This window comes from Papio anubis, chromosome 16 (assembly GCF_008728515.1).
Source record: "Papio anubis isolate 15944 chromosome 16, Panubis1.0, whole genome shotgun sequence".
Taxonomy (NCBI): Eukaryota; Metazoa; Chordata; class Mammalia; order Primates; family Cercopithecidae; genus Papio; species Papio anubis.
Genome location: NC_044991.1, coordinates 5,265,603 through 5,288,102, shown reverse-complemented (window position 1 = coordinate 5,288,102; position 22,500 = coordinate 5,265,603). Strand labels below are relative to the sequence as shown.

Genomic DNA, 22,500 nt, shown 5'->3' with positions numbered 1-22,500 from the left:
CGGGGAGCGCGGAGTCGTTCCTTAGCAACGAGTTGTTGACATTTCCGAGGGAGCGGGAGCGTCTGCGCGTCAGAGGCGTCGCTGGGAGCCCCACGGAAAACAGTGCTGTAGGCTTGTCTTTCTCCGGCCCGACCCAGGGAGCCAACCTCCCCTCCGCTACAGCTTGCTTATTTTCGTCGTCTGTTCTGATCCTGCGTGTTCTAAAAACCCCTTAGGCTTTCCGTGGGTTCCCAGACCATGGCGGTGGCGCTGCCCAAGGACTTGCGGCAGGACGCCAGCCTGGCCAAGAGGAGGCACGCGGAGCTGTGCAGACAGAAGCGGATCTTCAACGCCAGAAACAGGATCATTGGGGTGAAAGGGCAGGGGCCGGGACGGGGTTAGAGCGGCAGATGCGGGCGAGGGGCGGCGTGGACGGGGAGAGGAGATGAGTTCTAGGATGAAACATCTGAGCCAGGAGGCTGCAAACGGCACCGGGTTTTGCAGGGGGAGAATGAGGTTGAGGGGAGGAAGAATTCGATGCTTTGACCTTGCCAAAGCTGTGGGAGACCTTAGCAGGCCCAATAATGCTCCGTCTCGAGCTCGCCTGGAGTCACCAGCGGTTCTCTTCCCCTGAGCCAGATTTTCTACAACTTGTGTACAGTGGGGCAGAGATTAAAAATAATAAGTGGGATTGTTATTACTGAATAAAATTATCTGGCTCTAACCCTTCTCCCCTGTTTTTCCATTTATAGGGAGACACTGAAGCCTGGGATGTTCAAGTTCATGACCAGAAGATAAAAGAAGCTACTGAAAAAGCTAGACACGAAACCTTTGGTGAGCATTTCTTGAATGCTTATCTGTTGGTTTAGGATTGTGTGCCTTTAGACTCCAGTCTTCCCCACCGCCCACCCCACCCCCGCCTTTTTTTTTTTTTAAATGGAGATGGGGTCTCACTATGTTGCCCAGGCTGGTCTGGAACTCCTGTGTGCAAGTGGTCCTCCCACATCAGTCTCCCAAAGTGCTGGAACTTCAGGCATGAGCCACTGTGCCCAGACCTCATTTCTTCGCATATATAAAAAGTTGGCATTTTCACACTCTTCCTCTTTTTAAATTTCACAATTCCTTGTGCTCAGTTAACTTAATGCACTGATTCTTCTTCTCTTAAAATAAAAACAGCTATTGAATTCGAATGTGGATTATAGTAAATAGATTTTAACGATAAATGTATGTTTTCCTCCATTTTCTTAAAAAACTGGGTAGGAAAAGCCTTAAACACACACTCACTTTCTCTGCTTAAAAGTTTAAGACCCTATATGGAGGACAACTGTTTATACCAGACAACACATATGTCCACGCTCACACCCTCAAGCTGACTCAGAGATAGACATGATTCAAATCAAAGTATTATTATTCCACTTCAAATAGCACTCATTTTCCCCTATCATGTCCAACAATTTCAACAATTCTTGAAATTTCACACTTGAGACCAGGAGCTCCAGACATGCCTGTGCAACAAAGCAAGACCCCATCTCTACAAAAAATAAATTGAAAAAAAAAAAAAAAGAAATTTCAGTGTTTTTAAACACCATAAAGATTTTTATAATAGAAAAAAAGCAGGATACAAAATTGTACATACAATGGGCTATTATGTTTTTGAAATATTTTAAAATATGCTTAGAAGAAGACAGAAAGGAAATATGCCAAAATGTTAGCAGTGGTAATGTTGGAGGGATAGAATTATGAGTAAACTTTATTTTCTCCTTTATACTGTTCTGTATGTTCCAAACATTTTATCTTTTTTATTAATATTTTTAGTTATGAGGTAATTCAATCTTACAAAAGCAATGTGACAGGTACCCACCACCAGACTAGATGTTAACATTTTGCCAAATTGGCTTCAGATATCTTGAGTGTTTTTTGAGAATTGTGTTTTTTATAATATATAGCAACACCCCCCCCCACCTCTTAATTTTCCCTTCCTTTCTCCTCAGAAGTGTTTATCATTCCCATGCTTTTTTTTTTTTCATTTTTGAGACAGAGTCTTGCTCTGTTGTCCAGGCTGGAGTGCTGTGGCGCCATCTCAGCTCACCACAACCTCCGCCTCCTGGGTTCAAGCGATTCTCCTGTCTCAGCCTCCTGAGTAGCTGGGGTTACAGGTGCACACCACCATGCTGGGCTGATTTTTGTATTTTTAGTAGAGCTGAGGTTTCACCATGTTGGCCAGGCTGGTCTCGAACTCCTGACCTCAGGTGATCTTCCCGCCTCTGCCTCCCAAAGTGTTGGAATTACAGGCATGAGCCACCAGGCCCAGCCCCCACACACTTTTATGCTTGCACTGTTTATGTATGTATTCACAACAACATAAAATTGTTTTTATGTGTTTTTTTTTTTTTTTGAGATGGAGTCTCGCTCTGTCGCCCAGGCTACAGTGCAGTGGTGCTATCTCAGCTCACTGCAAGCTCTGCCTCCCAGGTTCACACCATTCTCCTGCCTCAGCGTCCTGAGTAGCTGGGACTACAGGCGCCCGCCACCACGACCGGCTAATTTTTTGTATTTTTAGCAGAGACAGGGTTTCACTGTGTTAGCCAGGATGGTCTCGATCTCCTGACCTTGTGATCCGCCCGCCTTGGCCTCCCAAAGTGCTGGAATTACAGGCGTGAGCCACCGTGCCCGGCCATTTTTATGTGTTTTTAAAATTTACGTAAATGGTATCCTATTGAATAGATTCATTTGCAATATGTTTTTCTTTCATTCAGGTTTGTATTTTTGAAATTAATCCATGATTTACATTTAGAGAGTATTCATTTTAATTGTTTTATGACATTTTGTTATATGAATTAACTACAGTTTCTTCATCCATTCCCATACTGATGGCTGGTTTAGATTTTTTTTTCAGTTGTTTTGTCACTGTGGACACTACTGCGATGACTGTCCATGAATTGTGTCCCTAGCACATGTGACAGGGATACCTAGAAGTGGAATTGATGGGTCAAAGGTAGTTTTATGGGATATTGCAAAATTGTTTTGTTGTAAGTGTACCAAGTTACACTCCTACAAGCAGTAAATGAGAGGGTTTTTTTTGTTTGTTTGTTTGTTTTTTGAGATGGAGTCTCGCTCTGTCGCCAGGCTGGAGTTCAGTAGACCGATCTCGGCTCACTGCAGTCTCCGCCTCCCAGGTTCAAGTGATTCTCCTGCCTCAGCCTCCCGAGTAGCTGTGACTACAGGCGCGCGCCACCACGCCCAGCTAATTTTTGTATTTTTAGCAGAGATGGGATTTCATCATGTTGGCCAGGATGAGCTCGATCTCTTGACCTTGTGATCCGCCTGCCTCAGCCTCTCAAAGTGCTGGGATTACAGGCGTGAGCCACCGTCCCCAGCCGCAAATGAGAGATCTTGTTTCCCCACATCCATACTAATATGTGCCATTGTTAGCATTTTCAATATTTTGCCTTCAATTCATTGGATGTTTCCCACCTTGTGTGGGTGATCATCCTTTCATAAGTGTATTGGTTACCTGGTTTTATTTTTTTTGTTTTTTTTGGAGGGGGGACAGAGTCTCATTCTGTCACCCAGGTTGGGGCAGTGGCGTGATCTTGGCTCACAGCAACCTCCACCTCCCAGGTTCAAGTGATTCTTTTGCGTCAGCCTCCCAAGTAGCTGGGACTATAGGTGCCCACCACCACGCCCAGCTAATTTTGTATTTTTAGCAGAGACGGGGTTTCACCATGTTGGGCAGGCTGGTCTCAAGCTCCCAACCTCAGGTGATCCACCCACCTCGGCCTCCCAAAGTGCTGGGATTACAGGCGTGAGCCACCACACCCGGCCTCAGATTTCTTTATAGTGATTTGCCTGGCTGTTCCTACACTTTACCCATTTATCGGGTTGGGTTTTTGGGTTTTTTTAATTGATTTGTAGGTACTCTTTGTATATTCAAGATACTAATCCTTTAATGGCTGTGTTACTTTTTTGGAGGGTTGTATTACTTTTGCAATCATTGAAAAAAATACTTTTTAAAGTAGATTCATGGGCTGGGTTCAGAGGCTCACTTCTATAATCCCAGCGACTCAGGAGGCTGAGGCAGAAAGATCTCTGGAGGCCAGGAGACCAGCCCAGGCAACATAATGAGGCCCTATCTCTAAAAAAGTAAATAATAAAAAATAAAATGGATTCAAATTTATTTTTTCCACTGAATCCTAAGCTTATGGATGTGCTATATCTCTTCCAGCCGCTGAAATGAGGCAAAATGACAAAATCACGTGTATATTGGAAAACCGGATAAAGAGGGATAGGAAAAATCTCTGTAAGGCTATCAGTGACTTCCAGCAGAGCTTTCAGAAGCCAGAAACTCGCCGTGAATTTGATCTGTCTGACCCCCTAGCCCTTAAGAAAGATCTTCCAGCCCGGCAGTCAGATAATGATATTCGGAATACGATATCAGGAATGCAGAAATTCATGGGAGAGGATTTAAACTTCCACGAGAGGAAGAAATTCCAAGAGGAACAAAACAGAGAATGGTCTTTGCAGCAGCAAAGGGAATGGAAGAACGCCCGTGCTGAACAAAAATGCGCAGGTAATGAAACAGAAGAGACAAGCTTGTCTCAACGCTGTCTTCAACAAACCATCGCTACAGTTTTTCTGTGTTTTTTTTTTTTTTTCTTGTTGTTGTTGTTTTTTTAAGCAACCCTACAGTTTTTGTGGGATTTTTTTAAAGTCCTACTAATGTGCACAGCCACATGCTGCTTTGGCCCTGTGGGGAAAGAAAAGTCAGAGCCTGCCCTCCAGGAGGGAAACGTCTCGAATCATGCCTCAGTCATGCAGGAAACACTTGCTGTGTTGGGGTCCTAGGTGGATGCTGGTGTGCAGAGGTAACTTACACTCGGTCCCTGCCCTCCCAGTCTGCTGGGAAGATGAATAGAAAGATGTAGGTCTTCCTAAGTCTCTTGGGTGCTGTGGTAGAAGTTCCTACAGGGGACTTTGGGGGTGTAGTTGCAGGCATGGTGGTCACATGCCCTCACCAGGACTCCCCAAGTCCAGGGAACCTCTTGGGTAAAGGCTGCAAGGCCTGAAACAGCCTCTCACTGAGGGAACTGCAAAAAGCCCAGTGCATCCTCACTAAGGTCAGTAGCATTCTGCTCTCCCAGCTCCTCTTCATGCCTGCACTCCAGCAGCACTGATCCTCCCAGCCACCTCTGTGCTGGGAAGACCTGGTAAGGAAGACGGTAACATCCCTGCTCTCTTGGGGTGTGTCAGCGGGCGATGAAATAGTGAGGAGCAATGAGGAAGACAAAACAGGGACCAGGCACAGAGAGGAACACACTTGGCCTTCTTGAGCCCCTCCTCTTTGCTTGTTAGTTTGCAATCTGCTTGCTCGGCTCATCCTCCTCCCAGCCTCTTCTTTCCCAGTCTACTCTCCATGAGTGATGTCGCCCCAGATCCTCTTCTCCCATTCTCTCTGAACCCACTCCTACCAGATTTATGCCCTCCCTGCTCCACTGGAACTGCCCTGGCCAACCTCACCAGTGACCTCTGTGTCACCCAATCCAAGGTCAGTTTTCGATCTTCATCTTGACCTAACACCAGCACAGCACACAGTCGATATCCTCCTCCTCCTCGAAATCTGCATACAATTCAGCTTTCAGAACACCACTCTTATTAGTTCCCTTCCCACCCAGGTCCTTTGTTGGTTTCTCATCTGCTCAACCTCTGGATGTTGTTCACACCAGTGCTCTCCTCTACCAGCTAAACTCACCCCTGAGTGATCTCGTCTGGTCTCATGACTTTAAATGCCACCTATAGGCCATCATTTCTCAGGTTTATACCTCCGGCCTGGACTCTTCCCTGAATCCAGACTCATAAATCCATCTAACTTCTCTTGGATGTCTAATGCACTTGGCAAGATCAGCACAAGTCCAATAACTCTGTTCTTCTCCGCAGACCTGACCTTCTACCCACATCCGTGACAGCTCCTTTCTTCTAGCTGCCTGGGCCCCAGCCCAGGTAATCTTGACTCCTTCTTTTCTCTCCATTTTTCAGCTACTTTCCCCCCTCTCCAACATTCCCGTTCTGAACTAAGGCTATCAGCATCTCTGGGCTGGGCGCAGTGGCTCACGCCTGCAATCTCAGCAGTTTGGGAGGCCGAGGAGGAAAGATCACTTGAAGCCAAGAGATCAAGGCCAGCCCGGGCAACAAAGTGAGACCTCATCTCTACAAAAAATTAAAAAGTTAGCTGGGCATGGTGTCGTGCCCATGTAGTCCCAGCTACTCGGGAGGCTGAGGCAGGAGGATCACTGAGCCTGGAAGGTCAAGGCTGCAGTAAGCCCTGATTGTGCCCCCGCCCTCCAGCCTGGGCAACAGAGTGAGACCCTGTCTCAAAAAAAAAAAAAGGCTGGGCGCGGTGGCTCACGTCTGTAATCCCAGCACTTTGGGAGGCCGAGGCAGGCGGATCATGAGGTTAGGAGATCGAGACCATCCTGGCTAACACGGTGAAACTCCATCTTTACTAAAAATACAAAAAATTAGCCGGGCGTGGTAGCGGTCACCTGTAGTCCCAGCTACTCAATTCGGGAAGCTGAGGCAGATGAACCTGGGAGGCAGAGCTTGCAGTGAGCCAAGATTGTGCCACTGCACTCCAGCCTGGCGACAGAGAGAGACTGTATCAAACAAACCAACAAAAAGTATCTCTCAGCTGCTCTTTGGGTCTCTCCCCTTATCCTACGGTAGCTCCCCATTTCACTCAGAGTAAACAATTTTTTTCAGGGACCTATAATGCCTTCACAGTCTGGCCTTATCTCCTGCTATGCTGCCCTCTCACTCCATTCTTTCCACACTATCTTGCTGTTATCAGACATGAGTGCATCAGGCTCACTTCCGTCTTGGGGCCTTTGCGTGTGCTGTTCCCTCTACTTAGAAATGTCTTTCCCCAGATATCTGTAGGGATCACCACTCTCCTCCAGGGCTGTGCTAAAATGCTGTCTTATCAGTGAGGCCTCCCCGACCCCCTATTTTAAACCCTGTACCCTCTTCCCACCCCACATTCCCTATCCCCTTGCTTTATTTTTCTCCATAGCCTTGATCATTGACATGTTGTATGGTTCATCCATCTCCCAAGTGGTCTACATTTCCACTTCTGGCCAAAAGGCTTTGTTTCAGCTGTATGCTTGGTTCTTCAGCGGTCTCCTTGACATCTCACGGGACCCCTCACAACATATTGGAAAGCAGCCCTAGATCCTCTTCTGCATCTACTCCTTTGTCCATCTTTCTCCTCCCACTCACTGGTACCTCTTGCCCTTAAACCAGAAGTCTAGGGAATCATCCATGACCCACCTCCGTCTCCAGGCCATCTCTAACTCTTGTCTCTTCTACCTCCTGCATATATTTTGAACTGTCCGCTTGTCCTCATCCCTGCTGTCACCCTTGTGATGCAAGCCGCCACCTCAGCTGGACAGACCTCTGCCGAGATCTTTCTGATGGCCCCCACTGCCTTTCTTGCCCCTCTCTGATCCATTCCCAACACAGCAGTCAGTGATACTTTTAAACAATGTGGGGTTCAGCCAGGTACGATGGCTCATGCCTATAATCCCAGCACTTTGGGAGGCCAAGGTGGGCGGATCATCTGAGGTCAGGAGTTTGAGACAAGCCTGGCCAACATGGTGAAACCCTGTCTCTCCTAAAAATACAAGAATTAGCTAGGTGTGGTGGCATGTGCCTATAATCCCAGCTGCTTGGGAGGCTGAGGCAGGAGAATCACTTGAACCCGGGAGGTGGAGGTTGCCGTGAGCCGAGATACTGCCACTGCACTCCAGCCTGGGCAACAAGAGCAAAACTCGTCTCAAAAAAAGAAAAACAAAAATGCGGGGTTGGACAGCATCACCCTACCCGGTCGATCCCAGCTTCAAGCCCGCTGATGGCTTCCCAAGCACTTGGAAAGAGATGCAGAATCCTCCTGCAGCCCACGGGCTCTGCATGCTGGGCCTCCGCCCACCTCTCCACTGTCGACTCCGCCCCCTCTGCTTGCTGTGTTCCTGCCATCTTCCGTTTTCACTTCTGGATTCCACGGTATCCTTTCCCAGCCCAGAACCTCTGCACCTGCTCCCAACCCACTTCTTTCGTCCTCCAGGTCTCGACCGGCATTTGCTCCCAGAGGAGCAATCCCCTGCCCTCCTCCCTAACCTCAGCCGCCTCAGCCAGGCACCCCCAGCATGTTTCCTCTTGTCTCTCCGTCCTTGCCTCCCTGTCACTGCTACAGTTGGCATTAATACATTTATTCTGGATTCCTGTGTTGGTTGATGTCTCCTCTCCTAGGCAGCAAGTTCCAGGAAGGCAGGAAAAGCCCTTTCTGTCTTACTCCCCATTATGTATCCTGTGCCCAGCAAAGTGGGACCCCCATGCTCGGCTCTCCATGGCTCTATGTTAAATGGATGAATGAACAAATGGACGGTGAGAGGTGAGGCTGACTGACTGTTCAGAGGCCAGAATCGAAGATGAGAGTTTGGTCTTTGTTTCTGGAGGCAGGGAGGAGACCCACAGGGCACAAATACTTGAATGAAGAAACCTGATCGATGACTTTTTTTTAACCTAATAATTCTGCAAGCCAGGCGCAGTAGCTCACGCCTGGAATCCCAGCTCTTTGGGAGGCCAAGGTGGGCGGATCACCTGAGGTCAGGCGTTCAAGAGCAGCCTGACCAACATGGTGAAACCCTGTCTCTACCAAAAATACCAGATTAACTGGGCGTGGTGGTGCACACCTGTAATCCCAGCTACCCCGGAGGCTGAGGCAGGAGAATTGCTGGAACCCAGGAGGCAGAGGTTGCAGTGTGCTGAGATGCGCCACTGCACTCCAGCCTGGGCGACGCAGCGAGACTCCGTCTCAAATAATAATAATAATAATAATTCTGCGAAGGAAGTGTGTCCTGCTTCACAGGTATGGACACAGGCTCAGCGAGGCTAAGTAATAGTTGAGGTTAACAGCTAGGAAATATCTGGGCTGGGATGTGAGCCTGCTCTGTTTGACTCCAAATCTTCACATTTTTCTGTTTGGACCTTCTACCTTGACCCCTTCACCTCCTCCTCCTCCTCTTTCTCTTCCTCACTGGCCTAACCAAGTCCTCCTGTCACCCCACAATATCTGTCATCTGGCCCCACTTCCTCCGTAGAGTCCTGTGGGGTTCCTTGTTCTTTCACTTCTGGATTCTGTTGAATTCTTTCCCAAAACCTCTGCATCTGCTCCCAACCCACTTCGTTTGTCCTGCAGGTCTCAAACGTCATTTCCTGGGGCTGTAGAGTATCTCTTGCCCACTGTAAGGATGTAGCTGCCTCCGGATAGAGCAGGACAGCAAGGGGCACACCACCAGCCTGTCCCAGGACCCCAGCATAGTGGTGATCACTAGCACTCCTCTGGGAGCTTGACTCTCCCACAGCCTCAGAGGCAGGTCCTGTCGTTATTGTTCCTGTCCTCCTGCTCATGGGTAAGGACATGGTAGGAGGCAAAGGCACGGACGGCCACGTGTCAGGGGGAAGGCGCTCCCGTGGCCAGGTTGGTCTGATTGCTTCTTGCTTCCTTTCAGAGGCCCTCTACACAGAGACAAGGCTGCAGTTTGATGAGGCAGCCAAGCACCTACAGAAGCTGGAAGGCACCACCAGAAAGGCGGTTTGTGCGTCTGTGAAAGACTTCAACAAGAGCCAGGTATACGTACTCCGAGACCCCGGGCCCGATGACCGGAGGGGAGGATGAGCCCACTACGGCTTCCCAAGGCTCTCTGGCCTCCCTGGGATCCCAGTCTCAGCCTGCTTCCCTGGTCACATCACCAGCCCTGACAGAGACCCTGATGGGCTGCCTGATTATGCCTGATTATGGAGAAGGATGAGACCCAGTCCTGTCCCTTAGCTCTGAATCTTGGAGGGAAACCCGCCAAACTAGCCATGTAACCTGGGGAAGTCAGCTCACCTTTCTACACCTCAGTTTCTTCTACTGTAACATAAGGATGGTGACATTACCCTAGACTGTTACCACCTAGCTCTGCTCCAATGGCTGGTGCTGGTTTCCGTTCTTCCCACCTCTCAGACTTCCCCTTTACCGAGAACAGCTACTGGGCTGCTCACCAATGGCGGGGATGATGAAGAAGATCATGATGTAGGTTCTTCATTTTGTTTCTTTGGGTTTTTTTGTTTTTGAGACGGGGTCTCACTCCATTGCCCAGGCTGAAGTATAGTGGCATGATCACGGCTCACTGCAGCCTCGACCTCCCAGGCTCAGGTGGTCCCCCCACCTCAGCCATCCAAGTAGCCAGGACTACAGGCATGCGCCACCGTGCCCAGCTAATTTTTGTATTTTTTTGTAGAGACAGGGTTTTGCCATGTTGCCCAAGCTGGTCTCAAACTCCTGAGCCCAAGCCATCCTCCCGCCTCAGCCTCGCAAAGTGCTGGGATTACCACATCTGGCCCTCTTTTCCTTTTGGAAATTAGGGCTCATCCTGGTATCTCTCCCTCCCCTGACAAGGTTTTCTTCTCAAATGCAACTCTATTATCTGGTGGGTGGGGACTTTGCCTGGGTTTGTTGATCAGGTTCGCTTGTCAGCTAGAACTATGGTCCCCAAAGAAGGCTGTGCAGGATCTGTGGGAGAGCAGATACCAGAGCCCTGCTTCATATTTATTTTTAACCTCATCGCTTTTGATTTCTATGTTCATATGTAGTTATAAGCATGTGCTATCATTAAAATATAGTAGTACCACACTGTGAACTAAATATATTGGAGATACAAGCTCAAAACTGTCCTCCTGGTGGGGGCAGGCAGTCAAAAATCCTAGAGAGGCTGGACCAGACACCAGAGAATGTGGGTTTTCAACACGGGGGAGAGGAATGAGGAGAGCCAACTGCAGGTGCTGGGGAGGACCAAAGGGCAAAGCAAGACACCTGAAGTCCGAGCTCACCACCCAGTGAGCTGCAAAGGTCTTACAGATCATCCATCCCTGCCCTTCATTTTACAGAGGGCGCCCAAAGACGGGGGTCTGTTCACTCCGGTCCCCACTGCAAGTGAATGGCAGGATGCGACCCTTGACAATTAGTCCACTGTTGGCTGGTGATCCGCTCATTCGTTTATGGAAGCGATGATGATGATGATGATGATAATTCACTCATTCATCCATCAGTTCAACCAGTGTTTATGGAGCCCTTCCTGCTGGGCTTTGGGGTAGCTTTTGCTAAACCCTATTGTCTCCTTCATCAGTTGATTCATTCCTGTATTCTAGAAGATGTTGAATGGGCGTCTACAGCCTGCCTGGTATTCTCAGCCCCCAGCTCCTCATGTGGACGCCGCGAGGCAGCGCCATCACAAACACTCGTGCACTGGGGAGAGCTGCCCTCCGGCTTCTGCAGCTCTGTTCCTAACTAGAACTGGGCTCTTTGATTAACCTGGGATGTTAATACAAGGTTCTGAATAACTATCCTCAAAAGAAAAGCCGAAGCAGGCCAGTCCAGTTCAACAGGAAGGACACACTGAGGGCCTCCAGTTCTTGGGTCGGGGCTCACTTCGTCAGAGAGGCGTCGGGTCTGACACACAGGCTCTAGAGCCTGACCACATGGGTGCGAGACCACACTCTGCCCTGCAGCCTTGGGCAGGCCACCCACTGCCTCGGTTTGATCATCTGCAGAATGAGGAAGCGATAACACCCTTCTGTGTCAGTGAGAATGTGCTTACCCTTTTGCTGGGGTAAGAAGCACCCACCAGTCTCAGTGGCTTAAACAGAAAGTTGGTGTTCCATGCATGCTCCCTGCCCGCCGTGGACTGGCTGTGAGGCCTGCTCCTCGGCATCCTCACTTTGGAGCCCAGGCCCTGGGACTGAGCGACCGCCAGCCGGAGGATCCCAGCAGCACAGGAGGGAAGGAATGTGGCTAGTCCCCCCAGGCATCCTCCCAGGAGCAGTACTGCCGCCCCTGCTCACGTTTCACTAGTGAAAGCAAGCCACATGGCCACGCTCACTCTAAGTGGGCAGGACGGGTAGTTCTGCCCCATGCCTAGGAAGAACACTGTTGATAGCGAATGGTCAGCAGTATTGGCCATCACACCTGCTAGTAAGATGGCTGCGAGGACTCACATGGTAATGCACGTGACAGGTCAGGACAGTTTGGCACATGATCAGGACTCAGCAGATGATGGTCATTATTATTATTGTTATTATTATTAGAGACCAAGTCTCACTCTGTCGCCCAGGCTGGAGTGCAGTGGTGCCGTCTCAGCTCACTGCAACATCTGCCTCCCAGGTTCAAGCGATTCTCCTGCCTCAGCCTCCTGAGTAGCTGGGATTACAGGTACACTCCACCACACCTGACTAATTTTTTTTTTTTTTTGTATTTTTACTAGACATGGGGTTTCACCATGTTGGTCAGGTTGGTCTTGAACTCCTGACCTCAGGTGATCCACCTGGTTGACTATTATTTTTAATTTTAGCAACAATTAGCTGCTCTTAGTAGTCACTGTGTTCAACAGCCCTCCCACAGAGGCATGATTAATCCAACTTAACTGACAAAGAAACAGGCTCAGGCCCAGGCGCAGTGGCTCATGTATGTAACCTCAACGCTTTGGGAAGCTGAGGCAAGAGGATCACTTGAGCTCAGGAGTTCATGACTAGACTGGGCAATACAGTGGGACTCTGTCTCTAAAAATTTTTTTTTTAATTAGTCGGGTGTGGTGGCATGGCCTTATAGTCCCAGCTGTTTGAGAGACTGAGGTAGGAGAATCACTCAAGCCTGGGAGGTGGAGGCTGCAGTGAGCTATGAGTGCATCACTACACTCCAGCCTGGGCAACAGAGTAAAACCCTATCTTAAAAAACAGAAAGAGACTGGGCACAGTGGCTCACGCTTGTAATCCCAGCACTTTGGGAGGCCGAGATGGGCAAATCACGAGGTCAGGAGTTTGAGGCCAGCCTGGCCAACATGGTGAAACCCTGTCTCTACTAAAAATACAAAAAATCATCTGGGCATTGTGGCAGAGGCCTGTTGTAATCCCAGCTACTCGGGAGCCTGAGGCAGGAGAATCACTTGAACCTGGCAGGTGGAGGTTGCAGTGAGTTGAGATTGCGTCACTGCACTCTGACAGAGCGAGACTCCATCTCAAAAAAAAAAAAAAAAGGAGGCTTGGAAGGATGAGCTGACTTTCTTAGGGAGTACTCAGTGGCAAGTCCAGTATTTGAAGTTGGGCCTGTCTAGCTACAAAGTGTGTGCTGTGTGACTCCATGAAGCTGGCCTCCGGTGAGCACCTGTGGAATGCCAGCTCCTTGCAAACTGCCCTGTCCGTGTGTTACTGAGGACAACTGTTATCCCAAGTACATATCTCCTAAAAGCCATCTTCCGACTTTACAGAGAAATGACTGCAGCCTGGAGAGGGGAGGTGACTTGGTGCAGGTCACCCAGCCAGAGACCCCCCCAGGGAATCAAACAGAAATGAGACCTGGAATTGCTTTGTACTGGGGACCACGGCTCGGGACCACTGAAGTGACAGTGCATTTTCTACCATTTAGAAGTCACCACTGTTGTAAATCACTCTGTTGAGTGTTCTTTGCAGCCCACAGATGTCCAAGGGTTGCCAGGGGCACAGAGCCCTGCCTTGGTTGGGGCCAGGCCCATGTAGGGTGGCGGCCTAATCCAAGGAGAGAGCTCCCTGCCTTGGCAAGTTGGTGCAAGACCCAGAGCTCTCATGCACACACCCAACAGGTGGTGATCCCCCGAGTCCAGCCCACCCGCCCAGCAGTGTGCAGACAGCCAGGGATTCAAGGACCCTCCGCATCCGTGCCTGACAAGTCTCCCCTCCACCGAACTCCTGCTGCCCTTAGCATATCCTCCCCTCAAGGGCCCCCAGTGAGGTTTGCTGGCCTGGGTGTCAGAACACCCCTGGGGTCACTCGGACCATCTTTAATGTCTTCACCTACTTAGGCCATCGAGTCAGTGGAAAGGAAAAAGCGAGAGAAAAAGCAAGAACAAGAGGACAACTTGACTGAGATCACCAACCTGCTGCGTGGGGACCTGCTCTCCGAGAACCCGCAGCAGGCAGCCAGCTCCTTCGGGCCCCACCGCGTGGTCCCCGACCGCTGGAAGGGCATGACGCAGGAGCAGCTGGAGCAGATCCGCCTTGTCCAGAAGCAGCAAGTCCAGGAGAAGCTGGTGGCTGCCCCACCCCTTTTCCCGAGCCTGCAGAGCTGCCTTCCAGGCACAAATGTAGTTGTAGCAGGCCTTGTGCTCTGCCCTAGGACCTGCCCTCAAGGAATTTCCCTTCTAGTCGGGGGCGGGGGGAAGACAAGAGCCAGATAGTCTCACACCCGTATGATGTGGCATCAGGAGTAGGAGTGCCAAGAAAGAGAACAGTAGACTGGGAAGACACTGAAGCAAAGACCCAAAAGAGGGGAGGGAGGGAGCCATGTGTCTGCCTGGGAAAAGGGTGACCGGGCAGGGCGAGCTGCAAGGGCACAGGCCTTGGGGCAGGACCCTGCCGGACCTGCTCAGAGAAGAGCGAGGAGCCTGGTGGCTGGAGTGGAGTGAGGAGAGGGGCAGGTGCTGAGGCCTCAGAGGCAGAGGGTCAAGGTCCTGGCAGGCCACTGGGGAGGACTTTGGCCTCTTCTGTGACTGAGATGGGGAACTCTGCAGGGTTTTGGGCAGAGGAGTGACAGGATCTGACTTAAGTTGAACAGGACCCCCAGCATGATCCTCCTGTATTGAGGGCGAACACTATAGGGGCTGAAGGGGAAGGAAGGAGATCTCCAGGAAGGCCTCTGCAGTGTTCACAGTGAGAGGCGATGCTGGCTGGGACCACGGGGCAGGCAGTGGGGGCGCTGAGCAATGGTCAGATTCTGGATCTATGTTGAAGGTACAGTCGACAATATCAGATGAATGATTAGGTGGGGATGTGGGAAGGAGAGGAGTTAAAGGCAACTCCAGGTCCTGTGGCCTGAGCAACTAGAGGGATGGAATTGGCTTTTCCAGAGATAGGGAAGGTGGTGGGAAGAGCAGGTTGATGGGGTGGGAGGGGTGGAAATCAAAGTTACAATTTTGGATATGTTAAGTGTGCAAAGTTCATTAGAGATCTGTATCTATTAGGATTAGATTTGCCTGAATGTGGCAGAAAACCACAAATAACAGCATCTTAAACAAAATAGAACTTTCTCTCTTGCAAGTAAATCCTCAGGAAAACAGTTCAGGGCTGGTATGGCAGCTCTGTGGTCATTGACTGATGTCCTGCTATCCTTGGCTCCTGGCTCTCACTTCTTAGTGCACGATGGCTGCTCGAGCACCAGCCATCACATGCATAGTCCAGCTACCAGGAAGGAGGAATGGAGAACACTCTAAGGAGATTTCCACTTACATTTCACTGGACAACACTTAGTCACAAGGTTGCCCCTAACTCTAAAAAAGTCAAGGAAATGTGTTTATTCCAAGCAGTGAAGTGCTGGTGATTCTTTTACTAAGGAAGAATGGAAAATGGTTACTGGGAGACAAGTAGTATTTTCTGCCACAGCCTCCAATTAAAGCCCAGGAGGCAGCTGGATATGTAACACAGGGCTCAGAACAAGGTCTGGGCCAGAGGCATAAATGTGAGTCGTCACCTACAGAGAGTATGTATGCATGCATTTGGAGACAGAGTCTCACTCTATCACCCAGACTGGAGTGCAGTTGTGCAATCTTGGCCCACTGCAACCTCTGCCTCCCAAGTTCAAGCGAATCTCCTGCCTCAGCCTCCCCAGTAACTGGGATTACAGGCATGCACCACCACATCCAGCTGATTTTTATATTTTTAGTAGAGGTACGGGTATCATCATGTTGGCCAGGCTGGTCTCAAACTCCTGATCTCAAATGATCCTCCCACCTCAGCCTCCCAAAGTGCTGGGATTACAGGTGTGAGCCACCATGCCCGGCACTACAGAGAGTATTTAAAGCTGAGGACTGAGTCCTGCTCCCCACTCAGAACCCCTCTTCTCACCACCACTATTTATAAAGAGCAAAGGAATCTGAGAAGGGGCCGCCAGGGAGGTGGACAGATGCAAGCCGTGGTTTCCTGGAGGCCAAGTGAGGAAAGGTGTTTGGGAGGGAAGGAGAGGAGAACCCCTGGGTCAAACGCTGCTGCCAGGCTGCAGGCTGAACGCTGGATCCGGCACCATGGCAGTCACCGGGGACCCCGTCAGGAAGGAGCACATTTGGCAGAGGAGTGGGGCCTCCAGCCTAATGGGCTCAAGAGAGAACAGGCAGGAAACAAATGGAGATGGCATGTGCAGACAGCGCTTACAAGGCGTTTGCTGTAAAGGGTGCAGAGAAATGGAGTGGGAGCTGGTGGGGGCCGTGGGGTGAAGGGAAGGTTTTTGTTTGTTTGTCTTGATTGTAGAAATAACAGCATGCTTGTCATTCAACCGGAGTGATGCAGTAGAGGGGGCATTGATGCCCGAGGAGACACTTGCTGGAGCCATGTCCCTGGGCTGCAGAGAGCAAGGGACATGGAGTGCTAGCTGAGGGCTTGGTGTGGCCTGGGAGTTTGGAGCCGTCATTGGAGTCACGGGAAGGGGCGTCAGGGCAGGAGCTTGTGGGTGAACAGAAATGAGACCTGAAATTGATTTGTACTGGGGACTGTGGCTCAGGACCACTGAAGTGACCGTCATTTTCTACCTTTTAGAAGTGGAAGTGAGCAGGGCTGGGGGGAGTTCATGTAAATGGTCATCTAGAAGAACTGGAAAGGGAACAGTCTGGAGGACGGGGACAGGCTGGTCGGACAGTACCCAGGGCCCACTGGGGGGTCATAGTCATAACCTTGAAGTGACCCCAGAGAGCGCTGTCGGGGTGTCCCCACCCATGCTTAGCCGGATTCATCGTGGTCACTGCCTGCCTGACCAAGTGAAGAACTCAGGGGACAGAGGGTAGCGGCCTGGGAGCGTCTTCCATGAGACTAACCAGGGGGCCAGAGAGAGATTGGAAAAGTGGCGGCCAGCGGACTGGAGGTCACACTTCGCAGGGGGCATCATCATTGGAATCAGGGACTTGGAGAGAGTGGAAGAGGCGGGTTAGAGCAGTGAGACTGTGGAGGCAGCGTTATTGGTAATAACAAGGGAAGGGTGGAGGGTCCCAAAGGGACGGTCTCCGGACCTGCAGCATCGGCCGGGTGGGGCCCGCAGTCTGTGATTTCAAAAGCCCCCAGGGGATTCTGATGCCCACTCAGGTTTGAGACCCACTGGTAGGGTGTGCCCAGCGGGTGAGAAGGTGAAGCCGGGCCTAGGTCTTTGGAGAGGAGGCGGGAGAGCTGAGCAGCTGGGGACAGGAGAGGGCTGTCTCTGTGTGTGCTGAAACCACTGAGAATCCTGGCCGGAGAGATCTGGAGAGGGCCTCAAACCTGCAGAGAGTGAGTGGGAGAGGCCAGGCTGGGCTGGCAGGTGCATAGTTGGTGTGAGCTTCTGATTTGGTGGGTCTGGGGAGGAGGAGGGACAGTGGCGGTGGTGTGGACCAGGGCATGAGGAGTCGGGAGGGCAGCTCGCCCACCTGCTTCCCTGCAGGCCAGAGGTGCATGTGTGTGGGAGGCTGCAGTAGGGTCGGGACCTGCGCAGGCCGCAGGTGTGAGGTTCAGGATGTAGTCCAAGGTGGAAAGGGGGCCGGGGCTGGAACTGGGGTCCAGGGCCCTGCTCTGTGCTTCAGGACGCAGCTCTGCCTGGACCGTCTGGCACAGAAGATCAGCCATCCTGAAAGCAGCATTGCTGTCTAGTTTTCATTTTTTATAGAAAGTTAAGAAGACAGAAAAGCACAAAGGGGGAAAAACACACATGAAACCTCCCCACTCAGAAATACTGCCCCTTCCTTTCTGGGTCCTTGCCTCCATCCCCTTTCTGTGCGTGGAGGTAACTGGGAAGGCTGGAATCTCGCAGCAAACAGCTAGGCTGTCTGCTTTGCTCTTAGCCCGGCCGAGTGTGTCCCATGTCATTCCCTGTTTGCCACCAAGCAGCTTTTGTGATGACCCCGGGCTCCTGACAGCAGCCTGGCTTTACAGCGGGGGACACTGAGGTTCGTGAGAGCAGGTGACTTGCCTTGTGGGTGGCAAAGCCCACCAGCCTGCCCTCAGTCCCAGGATGGGGCCACCCAGACCCCCGTGCCACTCACCGGACACTCATCCTTGCTCATTTGGCGGGAGGAGGCTCTGCCCTAAAAATGGCAAAAGTGGGCAAAGGGGACTCGTCTTCAGCCCTAACAAAGCTGACAACACGTGGGCAAGTGCCCCTCCCTCCACACAAATCCAGCGTCCTCTTCCAAGGCCCCGGAGTTTTCACAGTGAGGAGGGCAGTGAGGAATGAGCTGAAACACAGCAACTCAGGGGTCGGGGTGCCCCTCTGGGACCATGAGCTTCTTGTCACCGGGTGAGGCTATGGTGTGTGCATGTTCTGGAAGCTGCCCAGGTGATCTGCCTTCAGTTGTGGGACAGCTGGCCATGGCTCTTGGAGGTGGCATCTGACTGCTGACCGAGCCAGGGAGCCCCTGAGGACCTGAGGAGGCAGACTCTGGGCCCGGCCTGCACCTGTGAGCCCGGCAGCCGGGAGTGGAGGCTGTGGTAGGAATTGAGTCCCTGCTGTGCCTTCAGGAGAAGGAGGACGGCCAGCACCTCCTGATGGGGGAGGACAGCAGGCCACGTGGAATGAGGGCAGGCTGGGGGTCTCCTCTGGCTTCTTGCATGACATCGGTCACCTACCTGACCCTCCTCTGAGCCTCAGTTTCCCCATCTGTAGAATGAGAGGCCAGGCCCCCTAGACAATCCCCTGGGGCTCTTTGGCTCTGGGGAAAGGCAGTGGTGAGCCGCCTCTTTTCCTTCCAGAGGCTCCAGGAAGAAAAGCACCAGCGAGACCTGGACTGGGACCGGCGGAGGATTCAGGGGGCCCGCGCCGCCCTGCTGTTTGAGCGGCAGCAGCGGCGGCAGCAGCGCGACCTGCGCAGAGCTCTGGACAGCAGCAACCTCAGCCTGGCCAAGGAGCAGCGTTTGCAGTGAGTGCTGGGTGGGACCAGGGCCAGGTTGGGGACCAGGTAGAGGGACTGCGGGGCTGTGGAGGTCGAGGACAAGGAGGGGCCAGGAGGGAAACACCCCGCCCTGGTGGTCCTCATCTGGACACTGTGGACCTCAAGTGGGCTGGCTTGGGTTGACAGACCCATGGGCCACGGGTCACTGCTGTCCACACAGGGTGCATGGGGCTTTTCCACACCGGAAAGCCCCAGAGAAGAGCACTGAGTCTGCTGGGGGAGTCAGGAAGGCTTCCTGGAGGAGGCTTCATGGCTGAGACCCAGGAGGAGGATGGCATTACCTACTCAGGGATGGCTTTCCAGGCAGAGAGAGGGGCTCCCTGGGCTGCCCCCAAAAAGCCTGGAGTCTCTTGGTTATAGACAGGACCGCAAGAGTTCAGAGTTCCAGCTACAGGAAGATGTCAAATGCAAGTAAATAGGTGAACTCGCAACTGAAAAACACAATATTTATTTACTTATTTATCAAGCTCTTGGCTTAAACTCAGGAGGGGCCCAGGAATATTTTCTCCAATCCGATGTCTGGTTGCTGGTTGGGCCATCTGTTGTGGGCCTAAAAGGAGCATTAAGAATGATCTGAGGGCCGGGCACGGTGGCTCACGCCTGTAATCCCAGCACTTTGGGAGGCCGAGGTGGGCAGATTACGAGGTCAGGAGTTTGAGACCAGACTGGCCAACATGGTGAAACCTCGTCTCTACTAAAAATACAAAAATTGGCCGGGTGTGGTGGCATATACCTGTAATCCCAGCTACTTGGGAGGCTGAGGCAGGAGAATTGCTTGAACCTGGGAGGTGGAGGTTGCAGTGAGCTGAGATTATGCCATTGCACTCCAGCCTGGGCAACAAGAGCAAAACTCCATCTCAAAAAAAAAAAAAAAAAGATCTGAAAAGCCAGCCATGGTTGGCGCACTGTTGAAATCCCAGCTACTGGGGAGGCTGAGGCAGGAAGATCGCCTGAGCCCAGGAGCTAGAGGCTGCAGTGAGCTATGATCGCACCACTGCACTCTACCCTGGATGACAGAGCAAGACTTCGTCTCTAAAAAAAAAGAAAAGAATGATCTGACAGATCAAATGGGGTGAACAAAATATACAGTCACACCCATGGAGATTTAATTTTCATATGTCTCCAACTGTTACTGGTGTAAGTCCCTCATCTACCTGCAGTGTAATTATAGAGTGACCCTCGCCGCTGAGGAGTGGTTGAGATGGATCATTTTGGGGGCGCTCATTAGGTGTGAAATGTATTCTGTATTTTGGGGATAACACACTAATAAAAAGTTTGTGTGCCTTTTCAAAAAAAAAACAAAGAATATTTAGGAAGTATACACATTTGCTGACTTTTTTTTTCTCGTTTTGTTATCAGGAAAAAATACATGAATGAAGTCTATACAAATCAACCCACGGGAGATTATTTCACACAATTTAATACAGGAAGTCGATAATGAGGAAGACACCCTTGTTCCCGTCATTCACGTATAAAGAGTGGCAGCCTTAAAGAGTCACATTGCTTTTTTAAAAATACACTCCTTGGGCCACAAGTACCCTTCAGCTGTAATTGTCCACTGTGGACAAAACATTTATCTAACCTCTCCGTTGTATTTCTGTGAGGAACATTAGTTTCTGTTCGGCTCAGCTCGGCGAAGGTCTTGGGTGGGGCTCTGGGAAGTAGCTCAACACGGGCCTGCTCAGGGCCACCCTAGGGAGAGGTGGTATTTAAGGTGGTGTTTAAGGTGGGCCTGTTCCGCACAGACTCAAGGTTCAGCTGCAGTAATAGTTACTGCTCCCACATGCAAAGCTATGTGCAGATCCACACACTTCATGTAGAATTCACTAATTCGATTCTCACAACAGCTGGTGATGGGTATTTTTACTACTCACATTTTCTAGTTGAATAACCTGAGTTACAGACACGTTAAGTGGCTTGGCGAGGTCATACCCCCAGGAACTGTGGGTGCTTGGGATTGAACCCAAGGAGAACTAGCTCTCAGGCACTTCACTCGACCGGCTCCTAAAACTGACCTGAAACAGCAGTGGCCTTGAAACAACAGAGGCTTGGCCGGGCGCGGTAGCTCACGCTTGTAATCCCCACACTTTGGGAGGCTGAGGTGGGTGGATCACGAGGTCAGGAGTTCAAGACCATCCTGGCCAACATGGTGAAACCCTGTCTCTACTAAAAATACAAAAATTAGCTGGGCATGGTGGTACACGCCTATAGTCCCAGCTAGTTGGGAGTCTGAGGCAGGAGAATCACTTGAACCCGGGAGGTGGAAGTTGCATTGAGCCAAGATTACAACCACTGCACTCCAGCCTAGTGACAAAGCGAGACTCCGTCTCAAAAAAAAAAAAAAAAAAAAAAACCCGAGGCTCATTTCTGCTCTCATAGAAGTGCAAGGTCATATGGTAGCTCTGCTGAGACTCCTTCCAGCTTGTGACTCTGTCCTCTCCGCCACCACACAGTTCCTGTCTTGTGGTCCAGGATGCTGCTCCGGCCTCCACCAATCCTGCCATGCCCTGGCCAAAAAAGAAGGGGGTCGGCTTGCTACTTCTCCATGACAACATGGCATGGAAAGTGCATTTCACCTCTGCTTGTATCCCATGGACCAGAGTTCAGTCATGTGACCACACCTAGGTGAATGGAGGCTAGGAAGCTTAGCTGGCTGGCCGTGTGACCAGACCATCATTCTACAATTGTATACAAATGAAGTAATACATAGTGGGGGACAACTAGCTATCTGCTGCAAGCCACACTGGAAGAGTGACTTGGAAATTGCCAGGCCGGAGGTGTGGGGAGGCATTTTCCACTGAGAGTGGGGACTAAGTCCAGCCCCCTCCCTGTCCTTGACCTCAAGGACAGGATTTCTGGCCCCAAGACTCAGAAATGACTGGGTCCCCCCACCCCAGTTACCTCTTCCTTTTCCACATGGGTTTCTTGTGGGGCCATATACCCAGGGCCATTGACAGATGGCAGCTCTTGACACATTGTCCTTAGCTGAGATAGAGCTGGACACTCCAGTGCAGACAGCTTCGCTCACTTTCCCCTCCGTCTGAGTGCCCCTTTGGTTCTTCCCATGCTCAGACCCTTCACTGGTGGGCGTTCCACCTGAGCCTCAGGATCAGCAGGGTTTTTAGGTGGACAAAGGGGCTGGACTTGCTGGCAGGCACAAACAAAGGCACTGGGGTGTCCAGGAGAGAAGGTCAGCACATAGAAGGCGTGGGGGCTGGCGTGGGGTAGGGGTAGAAGGAAGAGGCCTGTGGCCAAGGTGTGAGGAGCAGGTGGAGCCCTACGAGGAAGGCTGCAGACTTTATCCTGAAGGCAAAAGGGGCGCTTGGAGAGAGTTGTCAGCCAGGCAGAGAGGGCTGGGTGTGCTCTAGCAGTCCAGCAGGCTCAGGCCACCCACGGGCTGCCCGAAGGGAGGCGAGGCTTTGCAGACAGACTTTATGCCTCCCTCTGGATCCAGGCCCACACGAGCTCCCAGGCAAAGCATTTGAACAAATGACCACAC

At 51.3% G+C, this 22,500-nt stretch overlaps 1 protein-coding gene across 1 annotated transcript; it reads left to right on the top strand.

The window, feature by feature from the left end:
- The first annotated feature begins 33 nt into the window (after positions 1-33).
- On the top strand, positions 34-20,493 carry RIBC2 (RIB43A domain with coiled-coils 2). The gene is made up of 7 exons (XM_003905696.4): positions 34-351; positions 732-813; positions 4,205-4,549; positions 9,543-9,661; positions 13,905-14,132; positions 18,802-18,968; positions 20,361-20,493. The coding sequence occupies exons 1-7, from the start codon at positions 238-240 to the stop codon at positions 20,437-20,439; spliced, it is 1,134 nt and encodes a 377-aa protein (XP_003905745.2). The 5' UTR covers positions 34-237; the 3' UTR covers positions 20,440-20,493.
- The last annotated feature ends 2,007 nt before the right edge of the window (positions 20,494-22,500 follow it).